The sequence below is a fragment of the Eptatretus burgeri genome, chromosome 7, assembly GCF_056783735.1.
Source record: "Eptatretus burgeri isolate ZD-2024b chromosome 7, Ebu_testis_v1, whole genome shotgun sequence".
NCBI classification, from domain to species: Eukaryota; Metazoa; Chordata; class Myxini; order Myxiniformes; family Myxinidae; genus Eptatretus; species Eptatretus burgeri.
This window is the reverse complement of record NC_140967.1, coordinates 96,332,338-96,356,000: the sequence shown is the minus strand read 5'-3', so window position 1 is coordinate 96,356,000 and position 23,663 is coordinate 96,332,338. Positions and strand designations below refer to the sequence as shown.

The window sequence follows — 23,663 nt, the reverse complement described above, 5'->3', positions numbered from 1 at the left end:
GACGAATTGTATTAAATTATGATATCAATTCAGTGAGTAGGAATGCGATGGGGGGTGGGGGGGGGGGGGTTGAAGAAGAACGTTTGTAGGAAGACTGAATTTATCAGAAGAACCAATAAAAACCGATGTAATTAACATACTTCAGAAACTCAGCAAATTTGATTGGTCAAGATGATGTAAAATTCCGTAATATTTTGTCCAATTACTGATAAATGGAAGGTCTTTAAAAGTTCCAAGAAGGCGATTTGTGTTCCACGCTGTTCAATAATATGCGTAATCCAATTGCATCTGAAATAAAGATTTTAAAGTTTGTAGAAAAAAAAAACTTACAGAACTTTACCGCTGCTAATGCAGCATCTTTTACACCACCTTATTTAAATTATTCATGCCTGTTGTTTGTGTCCTTTATGACGTCCTTAAAAACAGTAAGTTTCCTGTTTTGGAATGATTTTCGATTTTGTTTGACTGCCAGGCAGTAAAATAATTCTCACTCCTCGTTCATACTCTACAGTGTTCAAAAGAGAGCATCAATTGAAATAAAGTTATTCCTCGATCATAAACGGACGTTTGTGGACAGACAGACCAATTGAGCTAATTGCTTAACCCCACTTTTCGTTTTCCGTACACGGGGTAATGATAATTTAAGACTTTCTGAAATTGGGGTTGATATTTGATGAACAAGGGAACATATTTGATGTTTTCAAAGTGCCCATTTTGTGAGGTTATCAATGTCGACCCAAAGTGCAGGGAGAGATGGATGTTACATGAGTAGAAAAGAGATCAAGAAGAAACTTTAAGCCAGCCGTCTTATCTCGACTAGGGGTCGTGAAGGATTTAGAGAAAACTTTCATTGTTAGATTGCTGGGCTTGGATTAAAAGCAAGGCCTTGTTTCAGCTCAACAATCTTGGTTTCCAGGGAACAGAGCTAAAATGCACAACTGTAAGTGGTTCTTCTATTTTATGCTGATTGCACAAGAGTCTGTGATGTCACTCAATGGCTGGGTTACTCCTCCTTATTTTGTATGCAGCACATGGCCGCGCGGGTGGCATCATTCACCGGCGGCGCGGCTGTGCCCCTGAGCTAAGTTCCTTGAAGATCTCGCAGCGGAATTTGAATATCAACTTTATTGGAAAGGTTTGAAGTGTGACGGATAGGTTGCGACGTCTCTGCCGATTGCATACCGGCAGACGGGGAGACTTGTGACTACTTCTGCGGTAACAGTGTCTGCATGTAAAAACATGACGTAAAAAGGGTGAAAGGTATCCACTGAATATCTATGATGGTTTCATTTCAAATCTGCAAAGAAAACAAAGCCGTTAGGAGAAAAGTCACAGTTGTTCAAAGTTATCCCATCTGACGGTACTTGAAATAGAAAAGCTTTGTGCTTTATTCTTCAGTTTTTAACTGTCGTGGCCAATCAGACCGCTCGTTTGGATTTGTCGGCATCGATTCCGGCAGCTTTCCGAGCCCACACATATTTCGCTGAAAGTATTGCTCCGGCCCGCCTGTGCTGCACCATGTGGGGCTTTTGAAAGTGCTGACGGTTCGAGGTGTTTCGTGGCCACTAATTGACTCTGACTTTTTTGCGGGTGAGAGTAGGCGGCCTTTGTGCGTCGCCGGCTCCGCAAGAGGCAACCTGGAGTAGATGGAGGATGGTGAGTTGAAAGGGGTTTTCGTCGGTGTTTACATGCCTTAGTACGAGCATTGTGCATTTGAACCATTTGTCGTCATCCATTTCACCAGATTTCTTACCACACACAGCCAGGAAAGCAGTTGAACACTTGCTGGAAATGTAAAAATAAGAAATATCGTTATCTTGCTGTTCTATACGTAGGTAAATACCAGCATGGTATGAAGTCATTCGTTATTCATTGGATGATTACATCATCACTTTCTTTCGAGCTCAAATAGCAGAGATGGAATTTTTTTTAAATGGACAAACAACTGTAGACTTTTTAAAAAACATTTCAATATCCTTTTTCATCTATTATTTTGTAAGTGACGGTAATCTGCTGAATGTTGCTTTCTAGGGATGTCTGGTCCAGCGTATGGGAAAAATGTCCCGCACCACCACTACCACCCTCACCCTTCCCCACACATATCTTGACTGGCCTGATAACTCGTTGTCTCAGACCCTGGGGGGGAAAACTATTTGGCCACAAAATCCTATATTTCGGAAACCTTGAAAATGATTTATCAACTGGGGGGAAAAAAAAATTACCGTCCACAAACGATGTCTGTGCTTTTAAAAACTTTTCCAAGTGGTTTCATATAACAGATTAAAAATTCCCAACTTGTGCATAGTTTTAAGGGAAACGTGGCATATTGTGGGTTATAAATCGTGCTTATCGTGACCACACTTGATCACCACATTGACATCCTCGTGCCTTCCTACTGCAACCACCGATATACCATTAGGTGCCAAAGCTGAGCTAAATCGAACATGAATACCAATCAATGGTATGAGCAATCTTAATGGGATTCAAACTCCCCAAAATATTCGTGAGTTAATAAATAACTAAATTCCGAATTGCAATATTTATTTATTTGTTTGTTCATATGCAGATGATGGCTGCTTGTCTGCATCATTTTCTGGGGGCACGAAGCAATGCCCCGTTACCAGTAAGCTGGTACTCTTTTTGCCGACATCGGAAGGATGACAGGCTGAGTCGACATCCATCCATCCATCCATTGGGACCATACTCTGTGCAGAGCGTTGGTGCTGCCGAAGCAGTCTCCTTGGCTATTGGGCACAATCCTGGACAGGTTGCCACTCCAACACAGGATACCAGCAAGCTGGTACTCTTTTTGCCGACGTCAGAAGGCTGACAGGCTGAGTCGACCCCCTGGTGTTAATTCAGCAGTCAACGGGGCTCGAACTCAGGATCCTAGGATCCCAAGCCACCACCCTAACCACTAAGCCAACACCAGGCTTGTAATATTGATGATATTGCTTAATATGAATCTCCAAATTCTTAGTTATGTTGATACTACGAATAGTGATATCCCACAAAAATTAATGTGTCACAGTGAGTGGTGTGAAAATGGTTTTGAGAAAGAAAACTGGGAAAGAACATTTTTCCTTTCGTCAATTGCAAATGGTACTCGAGTACTCGGCACGTCCGGTTCACTCTGTATCGGTGTTACGCTCGTCACCGTTCCCACTTTGGCTTTCATGACTGTGGCCTCGTAACAGCAGGCAGGAATTCTGAGCGGGCAGCTTAATCGTTTGCTTTTCCAACGAGCCTGCTGTGCAAGCTGATGCCTTCATTGGGACTTGGATTTGTTTGGCTTCTCCAACTCATGCCAAAGTCTCTTTCAAACATCTGTGGCTTCCTGCTGGTATCTCCGTCTGCGTTTTGCCCTTTTGACAAGTATTTTTCTTCTTTTTTTTTAAATTTCACCAAAGTCTCGTGCGCGATGGAATACAACATCTTTACGAGTTTATAGCAATCGTTTTTATACCTCCGTCACCGAAGATGAAGGAGGTTATATTTTCACCCCTTTCTGTTTGTCCGTTTGTGTACAGGACATCTTAAAAAGTTGTGGACGGATCCGGATGAAATTTTGTGGACGGGTTGGGTGTGTGACAAGGACGAACCGATTAGATTTTGCTGAAGATCTGGATATGGATCCAACTACTGAAATTTTTAAAGTAATACTTCACCATTGAGAGATAAGGCCAAAAATGATATATAGCACGATATCTCAAAAAGTTGTTGGCGGATTCAGACTAAACTTGGTGGGCAGGTTGGGTGTGTTACAAGGACCAATTGATTCGATTTTGGTGAAAATCCGAATCCAGATCTGGATACGAGAATTATTTAATTTACAAAGTGATTCTTCACCATTAAGAGATAGTGCCAAAAATGATATAGTCCTGTATAGCATGATATTTCAAATATTTATTGGGCCTGATATGTTCTCATGGATCAGGCATTACGTGGGAGAGGTATGCGCTCCACCGAGTGCTCTTCTCGTTTTTAATGCAACAACTGAAAAGAGTGCAACGCTTTCACGAGTTGCAAAGGATTTAACAGTTTTATTAAATGCTATGGCTATGTGACGATGCCAAGTGGCACTTTATTTGAGTTCCGTTACGAGGAGCCTCAATGCAGAAAGAGGCCATAAGGCCAATAAAAAAACTGGGCAATGGTTACCAACCTATGGTTGGTTGTCTGTACTCTTTCATTTTAAATGCTGTGTCACATGTACTCTTGTTGAAGTCCTTGGTATGACTTGGCCTGTGTTCGAACCTCCGACCTCCCAGACTCACAGTGGACGCTGTAATCATTACACCACCTAGTCTGATTCCAGTCCGGTGGTCTGACTTTCGCTTCATTGTGGTTCTGGATTGCAGAATTGGCTTGCGTATGGATGGAAGATACAGAAGTAATTGGATATGAAGATAAATTCACTGGTTTGCTTTTCACAACTTGTATACAGTGATACTCATGAAGGTGAACAGATACATTGGATAGGCTATTCGTTGTAACAGATAATTGTCTTCGTCAAATTAATTTTATTGCTAAGCAGCTTAGGACAGATGAAAAACTGATAATAATTCCTCAAAATAAAAAGGGCATTTGGAAGAATTATCACGGACAAGCAATGATGCTTGAGTTTTGAACCACCAACCTCCCAGATTCAGAATGGATGCTCTTACCAGTGTGTGTGTGTGTGTGTGTGTGTGTGTGTGTGTGTGTGTGTGTGTGTGTGTGTGTGTGTGTGTGTGTGTGTGTGTGTGTGTGTGTGTGTGTGTGTGTGTGTGTGTGTGTGTGTGTGTGTGTGTGTGTGTGTGTGTGTGTGTGTGTGTGTGTGTGTGTGTGTGTGTGTGTGTGTGTATGTGTCTCGTGTTATGATTGTGGGGTAGATGGAGGAATTTCATCGCAAAGGTTGGATTGGATAGGGTAGCATGGTCTGGATGAGCAGGAGACATCTCAATGTAATTTAAGTCGGGGAAACTGTGAGCTTAAGTGTTAGGAGTCACCACACGGAGGTGGTGCTGTGTTAATTAGGTGGGGTCTAAGGATAATTTCTCCCAGTATGTGATTTCCCCCTGTGACATTTTCCTACGTGTTTGCATTTACAAAGCTGGCTATAAAAGAATTATGTTCTTATAACAACAATAACAATAACAGAGCCAGGCGTTCTGAGCAGGCAAGAAATCCCACCTTCGGACCAGCAAGTCATGGCCCCGAGGATTGGTCAGTGTGACGTGAGAGAGGAGGGCATGATCGGAGAGCAGATAGTTGGGTGAGGTATGTTGTGGAGACAGAAGGGTCTCACTCGCTGGTCCCTCCTCGACACGGTGAAGAAGGCTGCATGATTCTCGTGTTCATGCTGCATGAATTTGCTTGTGTGCTGGGACAAGACACGAGCCATTACTGTTCGGCTGAGTCGTGAAGTTGTACATTTATGAGAGAGGGGAGAAGAAGGAGAGGAGCGCATCTCTCAGCAATAACTCGGCGTTACCTCGTGGTGTGTGCAAGGAGGAAGGTGGGCCATCATGGTGAATGGACATGGTGTAAGAGAGGAGTGGGGTCGGCAGGTTCGTTCATGAGAAGAAGCTGCACAGCGGTTGGTGAGCCTTGGCGTTGAATACCGCCACACAAATATCTCGTGCACATTTCCTGCCCAGAGAGCGGTTTGGCGCCATTACCGGGTGCGGTTTCCCACTTAGGATGACGCGGTTCAATCGCCAAGCTCATAAAAGATAACCTCTGGACACCCAGCTAAGTGCCAGAAAAAAGGGAGGGATTTTCTTTTATTTTATCTTTCCCCTTGTCTGTTTTTGTAACTATGTTTGGAGCCGTCTCAACTTTAGGCCTCACATTTCATTACCGCATGCTTTCATTTATTTTTTATTACATCACGCTTTGATTTATTTCCAACATAAATATTTGATTTATGTTCATTAAACCCTTATTTATTAATGTTGTTTCTGTCTGTCTATTCGTCATGGGTTCGAGTAAAACCCGTGTGCCTCCATCCTGGTGAACGCCTCTGCTGCATGCCCTTGCCGTCCTCCATCCCCCGCACGCTATAATCCCCAAGGATCACATGTTTTCCTCCAAGGTAGAACCATTCGCCTATCCATCCAAGTCGGTCTTAACCGGCATGGACACGACAATATAGATTCTGTCATCGCCCAAAATATTGACACCCTTGAACATTTTTCAAATAATGCACCATTTCTTGCAAAAAAATAGTTGAAAATAAAAAATCTTTCGTTATCCACAAATGTACTTCTTTGGTTTGCAGTGGAACAAAACAACAAAAAGCTGAAAAAAAAGCTACGAAATCTTAGCTTATTCAACACAGAAATCCTAAAATGGCCCGGACAGTATTATTGGCACCTTTTAGAAGTTGTTTGAAACAATTAGATTTGAAGCAGGTAATTCTCCTTTACTTTGGAATTAAACTCACCTGTGGTGAGTTGCAGGTGCCTGCAATATAAAACTCACTCATTCAGCTAGTTTGAACAGAGAAAAGGAGTCATTCTGCTGTTTTGTGTCACTGTGTGCACCGCAATGAGCATGGAGAAAAGAAAGAAAACCAGAGAATTGTCTAAGGAGGTCAGACACAAGATTGTAGTCAAGCATGGACAATCTCAAGGCTACAAGTCCATCTCCAGAGACCTTGATGTTCCTGTGTCCACCGTACACAATGTTATCAGGAAGTTTAAGGCCCATGGCACTGGAGCCAACCCCCCTGGACATGACCACAAGAGAAGACTTGATCGAAGATTTCAGCAATGGAGTGTTCGAATGGTGGAGAAAGCACCTCGATCAACTGTCAAACAGATTCAAGCTGACCTTCAGACACAAGGTACGACAGTTTCAACTGGCACCATCCGTCACCAACTTGGTGAAAGGGGGTTCTATGGTAGGAGACCCATGAGGACCCCACTGCTGAGAGAGAGACATAAGAAAGCCTGATTGGAGTTTGCCAAAACACACCTGAACAAGCCAACATCCTTCTGGGAGAATGTCCTGTGGACAGATGAGACCAAATTAGAGGTTTTTGAGAAAGCACATCATCTCTATATTTACAGAAAACAAAATGAAACCATCAAAGAAAAGAACACCTTCCCTGCAGTCAAACATGGAGAAGGTTCAGTGATGTTTTGGTTGCTGTTCTGCCTCTGGCACTGGGTGCCTTGAATGTGTGCATGGCATTATGAAATCAGGAGATTACCAAGGTATTTTGGAGAGCAATATTCAACCCAGTGTCAGAAAGCTGGGTCTCCATTGAAGGTCATGGGTCTTGCAGCAGGACAATGACCCCAAACACACTTCAAAAAGCACACAGGAATGGTTCAAGACAAAACGCTGGACTGTTCTGAAGTGGCCAGCAATAAGTCCAGATCTAAATCACATTGAACACGTGTGGGGAGATCTGAAAACAGCAGTTGGGAGAAGGCACCCTTCAAATCTGGGAGAACTGGATTCATGTCATTTTTGCGCATGACATAATCATCTTGTCATAGAGTCAGCGTGCTTCTTTTGTTGAAGTTAATGTTCCTGGCTGCAACCCTCCTGACCCGTGAACAGCGGGGCAGAGACAATGTGCTCGCGTGGCAGGCGACACTTGTTGCTGGCAGGTCGTGCAGCAAGTACTGTGATGAGACTCGATCTGTGCCCTGCTGCCTCATCAAGTTTTCAGTTTTCAGTTGGGGGATCGATTCAGTTATATTAATGAGCGTAATATGATCACAGATGAACGATTCGCAGTTTGTTGTCCTGATGAACCCACAACAAGGGCGAAATCTCGATCGACATCTCTGCTTTCGTCTATTTGTAACGACAGGCTTTAATCTCAGTCTGCAAAGGCTTGAGGACCATAAGGATGCCTCCGAGTTTGGAAGTGATGTGTTGGTGTAATTTATGCACATGACGTCATCGTCTTGTGTGCTTCTTTCATTGAACATATATATATATATATATATATATATATATATATATATATATATATATATATATATATATATATATATATATATATATATATATATTGTCCAAAAAATAATTGCTGAAAGATGTGGTTAGTAATATCTGGACGACCCCTCTTCAAACAAAATCTCTCAACACACATCTATTGTAACTGTGAACATTCAGTCATCTTTGTTGATGATCCCAACTCAAGATCTTGATGAATAAAGTGGATTTATTTATCGATTTAAATATCTGTGGGCAATGGAGTGCTTGTGTGCAGTTTATTTTTGACTTTGTTCAACATTTTATTACGAGAATCAATTACTCCTGGAGAATGTGCATACATTGTATATTACATGAAATGTATTTGGACCCAGTGGACACGGAAACGTCGCACACATTTATACATTTTATCTGAGCTTATTCCTGCACCGCGTACTGTGTATAAAGTGCTCTGGAAAAAAACGAACATTCGATTCATTCCAACTCGTTAAAAAAATTTAAAATATGTTTACCAGGTCAATGTATTTTGCGAAAATATGCATGTGATGCTTTTGGTTTACATATGTACATGATTAAAATTTATGTGCTGTTGATTGAGTGATTAATCATTTACCAAATATATTATGCATTGTTTACTTGAGAGACGTAAACATAAACTGACCACAAATGTAAATATTCATCTGATGCATGTACCTGTTAAATATTTGGGATTCCATAGATTCAAACGTAAAGTTAGTGGCATATATCAATCTAGGGGTTTCTGAAATCATCGTCGAGGTTGTTGTGGTATCACCAAGGTGAAAATGTATCCCATTTGAAGACTACTTGGGTTTAGTGAAAGGAGTGTTTGTGTTACAAGGATGAATATAGTTTGTAGACAGGTCAGAGGACTTTCGTTCCATAGATATTCTTAATTTTGCAATATGATGTATTTATTTTGTAAGTGCAGAGAAGCGTCTTCGGTCCATGTATTTAATGATTGCCATTTTGGAATTGTCATGGATAGAACTTGTGATTTTTCTGCAGTCGTGACCTGCTGACCAGGAATGGTGTCTTTTATGCACAGATGAAATTCGGGGGTCGAGGGGGAATAGCTTAGTTGCAGAAACAATCCCCGAGCTCCCCTTTTACCCCCTCTCCTCTTTGACAATGTCACAAACAGGAACCAATGATATTAGACTTCTCCATGATCAGCCACACGCTATAGGGTGTGCTCTCTGAAGTGCCCCTGGTGTTTCTCTTCCTCACTGAGACCGATGTCCCCGACTTTGCCAGAGAGAATGGCGCAGTGACAGCATTGACAAATAGGCCTTAGAAAAGGTTCCATTTTGCGTGTTGAATGTCGTCTCCTGTGTTGTTTTGTTGTAGAATTTGGGTCATTTATAACAAATGTGGGTATGTTTGTCGTGCTGGAATTCCTTTGACTTGCAAACCGCACACATCCATTCTTTGAGAGGGTGAACGGAATAACGTAAAATTGGTGATCCGACCGTGGGGTAGGTTAAACCTGTTGGCTTATTCCGGCGCAACTTCAGGTCTTCAGGGCCCATTAAACGTGAACTGGACTTCGGGTTTTGTGTGACATTTGGAAATTCTGCCATTATGGCAGAGGTTAAAGGTCAAATGCTGGTGCATTTCACTTTCTATCCTTCACCTTTGTCCCCCTCTGGAAAGGGAAAGGTGATCGCCAGGACTGCAACAACTACCGAGGGGTGATGCTGCTGTCAGTGCCGAACAAGGTCTTTGATCGGATAATTCTTGATAGGGTTCGCCACCATCTGCTTGAGCACCAGCACCTAGAGCAGTCAGGCTTTACACCAAAGAGGTCAACGATTGACCGTATCCTTGTTCTTCGGGTCCTCACCGACCGAGAGTTTCGGTCCGGGCTGCTTGCAGCCAATGTTGATCTCTGCAAAGCATTCAATTCAGTGAATCAGGATGCCCTTTGGAAGATTATTGGTATTCGTGGGGTGCCACCAAAACTGATCAGTCTGATGTCTGAACTCTACTCTGCTACTGAGAGTGCTGTGAGATGTTATGATACCATCTCTGATTTATTTCCAGTTGTTACTGGAGTCTGGCAGGGGTGTGTACTGGCCACCACACTTTTCAGCACTTGTATGGACTGGGTTCTAGGGAGGATGTCGGAGAGATCAAGCTGTGGTGCATCGTTTGGGAATGTCAAGATCTCTGACCTTGTTTCACAGATGATGCAGTCATCTTTGCGGAGACTCTAGATATCCTTTTGGGGGCCCTCGAGGTGCTGAATGAGGAGTCGGAGCCGCTGGGATTTTGGGTTTCCTGGGTCAAAACTAAGATCCAGGCTTTCAATGACATATTGGATGCTGCTTTCTTGTCTGTACCTGTTTGTGGTGAGGATGTTGAGGTCATGGAGAGATTCACTTACCTTGGCAGTGATATTCATGTCTCTGCTGGCTGTGAGCCAGAGGTCAACAGACGTCTGGGTCAGTCCTGGGGAGTCATGGATTCACTGGATCATGGGGTGTGGCACTGGCAGTATCTATGCAGGATGATGAAAGTCTGAGTTTTCAGGTCCTGAGTGCTTCCAGTCTTGCTTTACGGATGAGAGACTTGGACTCTGACCAGGGATCTGAGATGGAGACGTAATTCCTTTGGTAGCAGGTCTCTTCAGAGAATCCTTGGCTATTGCTGGTCGGACTTTGTGTCTAACGAGTGGTTGCTGAGAGAGACTAAAATGAGATTTGTTACCTTCATAGTTCGTGAACATCAGCTGCGACTGTATGGACATGTAGCTTGTTTTCCTGATGCTGATCCTGCTCACCAGATTCTCTCAGCGAGGGAGCCTCGTGAATGGAAGAGGCCAATGGGCCGACCACGTACCTCATGGTTGCAGCAGGGTGATCGGCATCTCAAGGAGATGGGGATGGACCAGGCATCTGCCTAGGGGATGGCCAGACAGAGGCCCCTGGAGTACCGGCGAAAAGTGGATGCAGCAACATGCTGCTCCGGCGCATGCTCCCATACCTGGCCTAACCTGACATTTGTTTCGCTGTTTGTTCAACGACCTAACAAGCTAAACTTAGATATGAAAAGAAAAACTATGACTGAGATAACTTGTCATGATTAACCTCCATGTAATGTCGTGTTGTCCTCAAGAAATCACAAGATTGTTAATATAAGAATTGTATTTAAAATGACTTCCCTTAACAGGAACTTTTAACACAGGACTAGGCCATTTGGCCCATCAAAGCTTGCACTATAGTTGCCAACCTATGGTTGTTTGTCCACACTCTCTTTTTAAATGCTGAACATCAAGCAAGGCAGCAGCACATTTCCTCATTGAAGTCTTTGGTATGACTCGACCGGGATTCAAACAAGCAACCTCACAGACTCAGAGTAGACACTCTAACCATTACACCACTTAGTCTGGTCAGATGCTGTCTTGATACATGCTGCTCATTTTATTAGTCGCACAACTTAATTTTTACAGTTTTTCTTTTTTAATAGTAATCGTGCTTTGATTAAACAATCTTTTTTTTTAAATGAATCGACCAATCAAAAATTAACACACGTCACCTCTGCTCGTGCTTTACCAATGGTGCAATAACAACGGCCATCAATCACCTGATAAATTTGAAAGGCTGAAAAAGTTTTACCCTTTTCAAAACGTTTCCCGGCCATGTTCTTGGCTTCTAACCACCAAACGGTATCAGATAACTCACCCAACGCTCGGAAAAATCCGTGATATTGGATGGAAACTACTAGAGCGGGGCTAACATCTGTGCTGTGATTTGCCGGCATAGGGCTGTTGCTTCATTGTTAGGGTCTAGACGTTTCGACTTCCCCTTTGTAAAGCTGGAAAGACAAATTCATTCAGTAAATTGGAAAGTTAACGAAGGATCTCTGTGATATAATCGTGGGTACGGCATGCCGTGGGATTTCAGTTCAAACACGTTACATTGTCACACTGCATTGGGAAAGACAGCTCCGATTCACTTTGATTGCTCGGCTTTCTTTCAAGTGAGCCAGTGATTCCTGGCAAACAAAAATGTGTGAAGTCACTCGAGAGATGTGTAAAATGTGCCATTTCATTGACATTATTCGACCCTAGTGAAAGTTGTGGATTATATGGACTCCTCCAAAAGTAATTCACTCCTTTTAAATAAATGAGCCCGACTAAACTGTACTTTTCCATACATTGTCAACTTGGCAACTTTCATGTATGCAGAAAGGTATCGGCATGTGTGCATTGCATTTTGGAAAACAAGATTATTGATCATTAAAACAGGATGTATTACGTTTGGCGCTTGCTCTTCTCGCAGGTTAAAGGTTGCTGCTCTACCGGGGGCTGTTAAAACACCCCTCAATTTGGCCAGCGTAGGGCACACAACGGCCTACCATTTTTTTTTTTATTACAAAGACCATTTTATCCTCCAATTGCCAGAAGTGAAAGGGAGCAGATGGGATGGCCAGCTTTACATCCTCTACCCCCGTCAAAGGACGGCAGACTTCGTGATGCATTGCTTACAACTTCTTAATTGTCACCTACATTTTAATGCCTTCACAGGTACTGATGAACAGTTATCAAATAAAATAAATAAGTAAACATGCCAGAACTCCAGCGAATTGTTCATGTGAAATAAGGGTGTGTTGTTGATAGGGTTTGTTATTGTTTTTACATGAAAAGGGCCCTCGTTGCCGTTACTGCTGCCGCTCCTCACTGGTTTTTCACAATTGTGTTGACTTCTAGATTATTGTAACCACAATATAAAAAAAGAAAAAATAGGAAGGCTTTTATTTTTGCGCTGGCTGAGAGAGCTCAGAAATGGGAGGTTATATTTCTTAACAGCAAATGTTTTTTTTTTCATGGGTGATCGAGGCAACGGTCTATTGCCTATACACTGCCCGGTTCAATTTGTTTTTGTCTGACTGAAAAAATTATAATTTCCCCCATTGGGTTTGATTAATTTGAAGCAACTTTCACTTAATTTCTTCTCTTTGAGGAGTGTTTCCATGTTTCAGTGTTGGATAAACAGCATTAGTTTAATATTATATATGTATATGTACATGTATGTATGTATGTATATGTACATGTATGTATGTATATGTACATGTATGTATGTACATGTATATATGTATGTGTATATGTATATGTGTATATATGTATATATTTGTATGTGTATACAGTCAAAGCTCGTTACTATGCCACCCGTCGGGACCGAGCAAAAGTGGCATAGTAGCGAGAGTGGCATAGTAACGAGATTTTGTAAAAACGGCCTTATTTTCTCAAGTTAACCATCTGTAGTTAATCTTTAGACAAAATTTATTCCAGCAAGTAAAAGGCACGACTGTTGTATAAGCGAAGCGAACGGAGAACATACACACACTAACAGAGTTCACACACTAACATATGGCATGGCGAGAAATTCACGACACACAAAGCTTTCAAGAATCGTCGGCTGGCGCATCTTCTTTCGGCGGATCTCGTGCATCTCTTTGTCTAGCCGATCGCACGCTTGCATCACACCGGGCTTCCCGCTTCTCTGCTGCATAAACTTCGGACGGTGCTACAAGCGCGCTGGGCTTCCTCGAACGGAACGATTTCCTCCTCGACAGTTACCTCGTCATCTTCGCTTTCCACCGGCTCCTCACTGCACAGAATCTCCTCTGCATCTCCTCCAGTGTGAAATACCCGCCAGTCGCGAGGTGCTCGTCGGCTTCGAGAAAGTCAGACAGCCCTATCTCCTCGTTCTCGTGCATCTTTTCCTCGGCAGGCAGAGCTTCCCAGATGTCGGGCAGCTCCGCATCCTGTGGCTCAGTTTGGATCTCCTCTTCGATGAACTTGGCCTTCGCGAAACAGTTCCTGATCGTCGACTTGCCGACCTGCTCCCAAGCACGCCGGGCGACGTGTAGAGCGTCGAGCAACGTGAACTTGAACTCCTTTCCCTCATCTATGGCCTCAAGCCGGCGGCCTAGCAGGAGCTTCTTGTAGTGGCGCTTGAGGTTCTCTGTGATTCCCTGATCCATTGGTTGCGGGTGGCTGTCGTGTTGGGTGGGAAGAAGACCAGTTGGATGTTGTTCAACTCGAGCTCGGGAGGGTGGCCAGAGAAGTTATCGAGACAGACCAGCACTCTGCGTCCCTGCTGGCCGAGTCGTCCGTCCCACGCACGCAACATCTCCTCGAAAAGCTCCGCCGTCATCCACGCCTTCGAGTTCGCCTTGTACTTGACCGGGATCTCTTTGTTCTTGAAGGCACGGGTTTCTTGGAATTGCCAATCACCAGAAGAGGAACTTCTCGCTGCCGCTCATGTTTGCCCCAACCAGAAGAGTGATCCTTTGCTTGCTTTTCTTTCCTCCAGTACACCGCTCTCCCCTGAAAGCCATGGTCTTGTTCGGAAGCAGCTGCCAGAAGAGTCCAGTCTCGTCCAGGTTGAAGACGTCGTCTGCGGAGAACTGCCAGTAAGGGCCGGAGAACCTGTTGTTGCCACTCAAGAAGGGATTGCGAATCCACCGCTCCAGCTTCGCCCTGCACTGTCTTGAACGTGATGCCTTGGCGCTTCTTGAAATTGCCCAACCAACCGTCGCTCGCCATGAAGTCTGGGATGTGCATCAGCTCGGCCAGTTTCATCGCCTTCTCCTTGATCAGATCGCCGCTGACAGGCACATTCTGTCCTCTTGATTGCTTCAGCCACATGAGCATTCCCTCATCAAGCTTCGGGTCGTGAGCCTGCGTCAACTTCATGCGCTTCGATGGAAATCCAGCTTTGATTGCAGCCTCGATTGCATCCTTCTTGCTGAGAATGCCCTTCACGGTGGTTCTCTTAACTTCGACGCCCCATTTCTTGCTAATCTCCCTGGCCAACTTGGACTGATTCGGCTCCTTCTTCTCAGCATCGATGATCTCCTTCTTCTCCTTCAGCGTAAAGTCGGTTCACTTGCGTTTCTGAGCTGACATTATGGGCTGAATTTGAAAAAAAATGATGTCACTGTTGTACGTGTGCCTGCGTGTCTGTGTGTGCTCGCGCTTTTTTGTGTCTCGTTGTGCGTGTTGTGATTGGCTTGTTGTGGCTGGCATCGGGGAGAATTATCGCGTGTTTTGACACAGTCTGACTATGCGCGTACGTATTGAGTTATGTTGTGCGCAGCTGGACTGTAGTTCGTCGCTTCGCCTTTGGACGCGAGTGTGATAATCGAGCACTGCGCAATACAGACTTTTTCACGACTCGTGCCTTTTAACAGTCACACAGTAGTGGCATGGTAGCGAGAGTAGGGGGTGGCATAGTAAATTTATTTTGTATTGAATTTTGTCGGGACCGAGCAAAAGTGGTATAATAGCGAGAGTGGCATAGAAGCGAGGTGGCATAGTAACGAGCTTTGACTGTATATATATATATATATATATATATATATATATATATATATATATATATATATATATATATATATATATATATATTTTTGTATACCTTGGTCGAGGCTCGTATGAGAGCGAAATGGTGCAATAACATATTTGTATGTATATATGTGTATATGTGTATATATGTATGTGTATATATATATATATATATATATATATATATATATATATATATATATATATATATACATATACATATATACATACAGTAGACTACGCGCAAGTCAGCAGCGTGTAACTCGTCACTTCGCCTAAGTCGGCAGCGTCAAAAAGTCCCGAATTTATCTAATGTTAAATCCCTTTGAATAAAGTCTGTAAGTCGTCATCTCTAAGTCGTCACTTCGTCTAAGTCGTCAGATGTTGTCCGTTCCCGCGTCATAGAAACTCAAGTAAATTACCACGCCTAACTCGTCACACGGAACTGCTGCCTCATGAGAAGCCCGATTTCATGGAATCGTGATGCTCACTCATTGGTGTACACTGCCAGTGATAGACTATTTATAACTGCACTGCGTTCAGCTCAGTCAGCGACCACGGTGCGCCGTCCCACAGGCCATCTGAAGAGGTAGCCAGGCTGCGCAATGCAGTCTCTGGCGAAGGAGTAAAGGATCGATCGAGCTTAGTGTTGAAGTCTAATCATGGTTTTATATTGGCTTGTTTTGTACATCACCACACCCACTTTCACATCGGCATTGAGTGGTAGTCATCACTACGATGACTGTGTGTCATGTAATTTGTCAACATACCATCACCGATGGTATATGAGTTGTCTTACAGTTGTTCATTATCTTTACTTTTGATAAACTGATTCATGAATTCCATCTTTGCTTGATCACTTTCCAACTCACCAATGAACCCCCACATATGCCCCGAGGATTGTGTTTCCCTTTTGGTTTAATAGCTGGCTTAGAGATTGTTGCACCCTCTCACACGTACGTGTCAAACTAAATCACACAATGACAAACTAAATCATGTGATATCAAATAATATCACAATATCAAACTAAATCACACAATGACAAATGAAATCATGCGATATCAAATAATATCGCACAATGACAAACTAAATCATGTGATATCAAAAAATATCACACAATATCAAACTAAATCACACAATAACAAATGAAATCATGCGATATCACACGATAAACGAAATCTCACGATATCACAGTAAATCACGTGATTGTCCATGCGGCACGATATTGAAAGAGCAACTATGAGGTGAGTTGGAGATGCAGTGTTGTGTATTCCTCCGCACCAGACCGTGATAGAGCGAAACCACGATGTGGCAACACGTGTTTGGGGTGGGCCTGCTGTACTCGGACAGAGACCCTTAAAATCGATGACATGCTTTTTATGATGTGGTCTCTGGTGAAGTTTTTAAAGAGAATATAGTCGGAAACAGACGGCTGCCTCTCGCTCCAAATTTTTGTTTTTTTAAACCCACATTTGAAGAAAAAACATGTTCACTGCCTATGTGCATCTACAGTACAATACATTGTAGTTACATACCTCAGATTCCAATTGCGCTTCCCAGAAGCCTGAAACATGGGGCCAATATCTTTACATGAGCTCCAACCTTTCAATATTTAATGATCATTTTAACCGTCCCATTTTTTTTATTGTCAAAGGCTCACTTTGCTGTGCCTGGATGGGGTTGAGGGTCAAGGAGTAGCAGCTGAAACCCAAATCCTATCCAGGTTCCTCCTGATGACTTCATATTTTCTTTTTGCTTGTTTGGGTTCCTTCTGATTACTCCAATGAAGCACTTTAACCTATTTGGTCTTCCATTTGATTTGAATTTAATTTATTTGAATCCCATTCTAAATTCAATTGAATAAAGGCCCGGTCACACCTTGACGTTTTAGCCAACGTATGCCGATTTTTTTTATTTTTTTTTCTAAAACGCTGGCACACGTTGAATACGTTATGGGTAAGTTTTGATAACATTGAGAGCACGCTGAAAAACACTGCCATACGTCGTTGTACGTTGGCTTTAAACGTTGTACTTTTTGGTTGTCCTCAAATTTTTTTCATGCTTGAAATTTCACGACGTATGCCGGCGTATGACTCACACGTTCCGCTACGCTGGCCACAAGTTGTATGCACGGTCTGCGATCGTTGACAGACGTCAACACATGTTACTTGTAAGTTAATCATAAGTTGAGACACGCCGAGGTAATGTTTAGCGTACCCGAAACTTATTTCTAACCTATGATTAACGTGTCGTTGGCACGTTACGCGATCGTTGCCACACAGACAGACGTTACTTTTAAGTTACTCATAGGCTGAAAGACGTCGGTATAATGGATCGTCCTTGCGTCAGCGTCCACGGCCACGGCCAGGACACTTATTTGCAGCATTCTTCAAACTTTTCTTGGGCATGACGAGGATGTTCACACTTCGATGTCGAGCTAGGCTATGATTCCAATTGTCCATCGGCAGCGTCTTTAAAATAGTCGAGTTTGAGCGTTTTAACACGTTCAGAAGAAACGCTTCAAATTTCAAAACCCCAGGGTCAAAAAACAAAGGCGAGTGACAGCAATTTAAATCGTTCATTGTAAACAATGAAACTAGCTGAGTGGTACCGTTTAAAAGTCGTTGAGTGTAAAAAAAAAAATCCAATTGTTGAGCGCAAGCGTCTACTTTCAATAGTGGAGATGCAGCCATTTAAATCGTTGAGTTTATCATTGAAATCGTTAAACGCAAGGACGATCCATCATAACCCACACCCTCCCCCTCATACTCACCTACTACTGCCAACATGAACAAACTAATACTGATACTGATACTGATACTGATACTGTTACTGCTGACATGGACATCGACTCAAAAAGGATTCGAAAACACTGTTGGGTTCCCCTTTTATGAGCAGCATTCTTATATACCAATTCCCAAAACCGCTGGGAACACGTCTTTATATGGCAGTTGTAAGTTAGAAACACGTTAATTTATTTTTTTTTGTCGACCGGAAGACGTCATTGGAATACGTCTACATGCGTCGATGTGTGTTGGGACTACGTAAAGAATTGGTTCAAAGCACGTCAAACATAAGTTAGAAATAAGTTTCGCGTAAAAAAGACATTACCGCGACGTGTTTCGACTTATGAGTAGCTTATAAGTAGCCTTTGTGGACGTGTGTAAGCGTCCACATATCGTGTGTAAAACTTATCCCCATCGCATGCGGAACGTGTGTCATACGCCGAGTACGTCGTAAAATTTTGAACATGTTTAAAATTTCTTGACGTACTCTACTTACTACGACGTATGATAGCGTACTTTAGCGTTGTACTCACGTATACCAAACTTACTCATACCGTATTTGACGTGCCCCAACGTTTTAGACACATTTTTCTTAGGTCGGCATACGCTGGCAAGATCGCCAAGGTGTGACCGCGATGTTGGCACTTCCATTTCTACAGCAGTTATGATTCGAATCGTTGTGCGTTCGCCTTTTAATAGGCTACGTCACTACATCGTCGGCGATGCGTGCAACGCGCTATGCCGAAGTTAGACTATCGTTGGGCATCGGTTGTGTAGGCCGACAACAGGTTCAGCATTCGTTGGTATAAGTTATCTATAACACAACGAAACGTTCTGTGTCCGTTACCAATGCGTTATACACAAGACCAAGTCGCTATGAATACGTCCGAATCTTTAAAAAAAACATCAAAAGTTCAACGTAAGCCAGCGTTTTACATACATTTTAATACGTTGCCATCGCTGGCTAAAACGTCAAGGTGTGACCGGGCCTTAACAATAAACGTTATGGGTCAGGGTCAGGTGTCCAATAAAAGCGGGACGTCTTCGTGCCCGGTCATCACTGCCATTTATAAAGTGGCAGTTCTAATTATGTCTCTTATTATTATGTAATGCACCAGTACACAAACACCACACAAAACAACACAAACACCACACAAAACAAGTTCTGGTGAGGGTCTGCAATCTCTGATTGCTCTTTTTAGTTTTGAATGCAATACAAATTTGAAGTTAATTGGAAGAACGAAGATTTGTTGCTGAGATTCTATTGCGTGGATGATTAATTTGTCCCTGCTTGTTGCTGTTCCTGTGATTATAAGAAACTCCATTCTGGATTCATTCGCAGCCACACACACCATTTTCTCCACTCTGAGAGTCTGTCTCCGAAGGCTGAGGATGCCTGTTTGGGAATGGTCTTGTTTATCATGCTTTTTGTTGTTGTTAACCTCCTCCATCTTCGAAGATGGATGGAGGTTACTGTTTTCACCCCCTTTCTGTTTGTTATCTTGCCAAAACGAAGTTTTTGCAAGATATGTTAGTCAGCTTGTATGTTTTTTTTTGTCTGTAATCACGTATAAAAAATTCTGCAGAGCACAGTTATCATTGGAAATTTTTGTAACTTCGCATATCAGAGGCCTATAGAGGTCCCTTTCAGCGCACAAAATTTTGAAGGTCAAAGGTCAAGCTCACTTTGTCGCAAATCAGGGGAGTCGACGAAACCCTTATTTTTTTGAGTAATTTTGATCGGATCGTCTTCAAACTTCATGGGAATATTGTTCATGGTCTGGCGCTCAGCTGATTAATTTTTGGTGGCGATTGGCCTTGACCTTCATATGTTTTTTGTTTTTTATCTGTAATCACGTATAAATCACTCTGCAGAGCACAGTTATCATTAGAAATTTTTGTAACTTCGCATATCAGAGGCCTATAGAGGTCCCTTTCAGCACACAAAATTTTGAAGGTCAAAGGTCAAGCTCACTTTGTCGCAAATCAGGGAGTCGACGAAACCCTTATTTTTTTTGAGTAATTTTAATATAATCGTCTCCAAACTTTATGGGAATATAGTTCATGGTCTGGCGCTCAGCTGATTAGTTTTTGGTGGCGATTGGCCTTGACCTTCATGGTTAGCACCTGAGGTCAAACATATTTGACCCCAAGGTCAAATTTTCAAGTTTTAGGAACCATATCGTGTCGTACCTCAAATTGAACACCTCGATGAGTGTTTTCTAGATATGTCAAGCTTGAGACATTATGACGTCATTTGGTGACGTTATGAGGCAAACACATATTTTTCATGGTTACTCTGTAGAACGATTCTCATCGGAATCTCTCGTAGGCAGATATTCCTCAAGGAGTCGCTCCTGGTGAATAGCAGCTCTGTTCACCTCAGTGTGACCTTAAAGAAGTCACACGTGGTCACCTTTTGGCAAGATATGGGTCACCCTGCGGGTGACATTGGTTTATTTGTTTGTTTGTTTGTGAACAGTATTACGGAAAAACTCCTTGACGGATTTCGTCGAAATTTGGTGGGGGGGGGGGTTAGGTATGGTCCAAGGATCATTCCATTAAATTTTGGACTTGGTCCCCCCCCCCCAAAAAAAATTAGAGAAAAAAATATTTTTTTTTGCATTTCTACATGTTTTAAGTGATTTCCAACCCCCCTCCCCAATTTTTTTTTACCTCCCCTCCCAAAAAATAGAGAATTTTTTTTTGCATTTCTACATGTTTTAAGTGATTTCCAACCCCCCTCCCCAATTTTTTTTTACCTCCCCTCCCAAAAAATAGAGAATTTTTTTTTGCATTTCTACATGTTTTAAGTGATTTCCAACCCCCCTCCCCAATTTTTTTTTACCTCCCCTCCCAAAAAATAGAGAATTTTTTTTTGCATTTCTACATGTTTTAAGTGATTTCCAACCCCCCAAAAAAAATTGTTAGAGGATTTTTTTTTTGCATTTCTACATGTTTTAAGTGATTTCCAACCCCCCCCCAAAAAAGAAAATGTTAGAGAAAAAAAAATTTGCAACTTTTTTTTCAACAAAATTTCGATTTTTTTTTTTTTGCATTTTTACATGTTTTAAGTGATTTCCAACCCCCCCCCCCAAAAAAAAATGGAGAAAAGAACTATAACTCTGTCAGCACTGTTGACATATTTAATGAATAAGATATAAGGTTCACTTGAGTGACCCAGCAGTATTGGCAGCGGAGGTTTTGCACTCTCCCGAGTGCTCCCCCTCTAGTTGTTGCTGCTGTTGTTTATTTTTGGTGTTAATTTCTTGACGTAATGTACTTGAAAGGCTCGTCGTGCCCCTTCGCTTGCGCTTCCTGATGGGTTTGCGTGCTCTTGTGTAGGCCGCGTGCCTTTGTGGGCTTCTCTCGGATTTGTTACCGTTTCCTTCCCTCCCTCTTTTCCTGTTCGTTCATTCCCCCACTGCCCTACTCTTGGTGTGTTGACCCTCCCTAAACTACCCCCATCTGCCTACCCGCTCTTCCACGAGCCTCAATTTTGTAGGAAAATAAATAAATAATGAAAACTAATTTTTTTTTTTTTGTACTTAGTTTTCTTAGTACTTCTTTTGAAACAATTCATGTATTGCCACTAATTAAAATCTCGAACCCTCTTTAAAGGGAATGGCAAACATTAAATGGAAAACATTCCTTATTAGGAGATTGCTGCAGCAAGAAGCACCTCCTGTTAACGAGAATGGTATGTCAGATAAATCGATATAAACTCACAAGTTTGCTTTTGAAACACAACATGCTCATAGGGTTTGAGACACACTTTCTCTTTGACTAATACAGTTCATGGTTTCATCCACCAGAATGTCAGCTTATGAAAACAGAGAGGCCCAGACCAAACACATTTATGATCCGCTGCCTGCAATGGACAACAGTCATAGAGCGCACCTTCCACGTGGAGACTCCGGCAGAAAGGTAAGTCACCTCTGACGTGCAATGATTGGTCTCGAAGCAGCTAAATTGATGATATGATGCATTGAAATGTTTATGCTGTTGAAGATAGATTGCTGTTGTTTTTCTCTCTTTTTTTTGAATGGGACTCTCCAAAACAAGAGGCAAAAATAACGTCACCCACCATTCCTACATACAAGGAGATGGTCCAGGTGTGCATAAGCTGTTTGTTGTGGATTTATGTTACAACCTGAAGGCTGATTGTGGTTTCTTTGGCGTACCACCTGTAGCCCTGATCAGACTTCCCATCTGCGGTTCATTTTGGTTCCCTTCCATCAGACTTCCTTCCCTTCCACTGTGTGGTTCATTTTGGAGGTAACGGATTCCGAATGGGGAATATTGTGCAGGGGGCTGTTCGGTCACCCGCACATTGTGCAGTCTAGTTCGATGAGCACTGGAATGTGTTTAAACCACTTTACTAACTCGTCCTTTCGGTCGATTTGGTGGAATTTTATTGTTTGTTTGTTTATTTTTCCCAAAGGAAAAAGAATTGCTCACGTAATTTGACATTAAAAAAAAAATTAAAATATTTGCTAATGTTAAAGGGTTTGCAGTTGCCGAGCACGATTCCATCATCCTCGTGTACAACATTTTGATAGGGTGGTTCAGGATTGCTTGATTGAGCCGTAACTAATCTCACAAAGACAACTACAATGGCACGGTGGAGCGCATACCTCCGCCAGGCTGAACATTCTACATTTTGTGTCCCACTGATAGGCCGGATCTGCATCCGGACCTGAACCAAAATCAATCGGCTTGTTCTTGTCATCGAACCTACTCATCCACCTAGTTTTGTGATAACTAATGCATGACGTTTTGAAATAATGTGTTATACATCGTTTTTGGCCCCATCTCAATAGTGAAGAATCACTTGAAACATTCTCTTATCCAGACCCAGATCTTCATCAAAATCGAATCAATGCGTCCTCATCACACACCCAATCCTGTCTGTCCACCAAGTTTCGTCCGAATCCATCCATAACTTTTTCAGATATCCTTCTCACAGACAGACAGATAAACAAACAGGGGTGAATACATAACCTCCGTCCATCTTCGGTGGCAGAGGTAATTAATGATATTTAAAAACCACATGTACGAATACAGTTCTGCTTCCATGAACCTGCTCAAATGGACAGGTAAAATAAAAAATACACTAATGATGACAAGAGAACATTTGCACCTGTTTACACAGAAACACAGCAATGTACTTTGTATGAATGTCTGTGGTGAAAGCTGAGTACAAGCATGTACGGTACGTGTATGGCATGGGTACGCACTCATTTTCTATGTTGCAGTATATCCTATTATTATGTCTATTATTACACACAGTCATGAATCAAGCTGGGAATGTCATATATGACTTACAAGGGAGGAGTTCACAGCCGTGTGCTTTGTGGCATCTGTGAGAAAAGCACCTCCAGCAATTTTATTTGTCACAAATATTTGTTTTGTGTCAAAGAAGTATTTGTTTTGTCCATTAAAAACTGCGGTGCAATATTTGCACAATTTATTAGAAAGTAATATTTAAGCAATATATCTGCTTGATTTAATCTCTCACTCTGACTTTTCAGACTTTTGTCAGTTATAGACTGAAACGG

General features: G+C 42.4%; 2 protein-coding genes across 10 annotated transcripts in view; one reads left to right on the top strand and one right to left on the bottom strand.

The window, feature by feature from the left end:
• SDCCAG8 (SHH signaling and ciliogenesis regulator SDCCAG8) overlaps nucleotides 1–23,663 on the bottom strand; it is a 160,319-nt gene that overhangs the window by 17,428 nt on the left and 119,228 nt on the right. The gene's annotated exons all lie outside the window — the stretch shown is intronic.
• LOC147023849 (RAC-alpha serine/threonine-protein kinase-like) overlaps nucleotides 1–23,663 on the top strand; it is a 176,522-nt gene that overhangs the window by 132,265 nt on the left and 20,594 nt on the right. For all 5 annotated transcript variants that reach the window (XM_085889707.1, XM_085889710.1, XM_085889708.1 and 2 more), the window contains exon 4: nucleotides 21,918–22,029. In XM_085889707.1, the coding sequence (XP_085745833.1) occupies nucleotides 21,918–22,029 (112 nt within the window). The remainder of the gene's footprint in view (nucleotides 1–21,917; nucleotides 22,030–23,663) is intronic.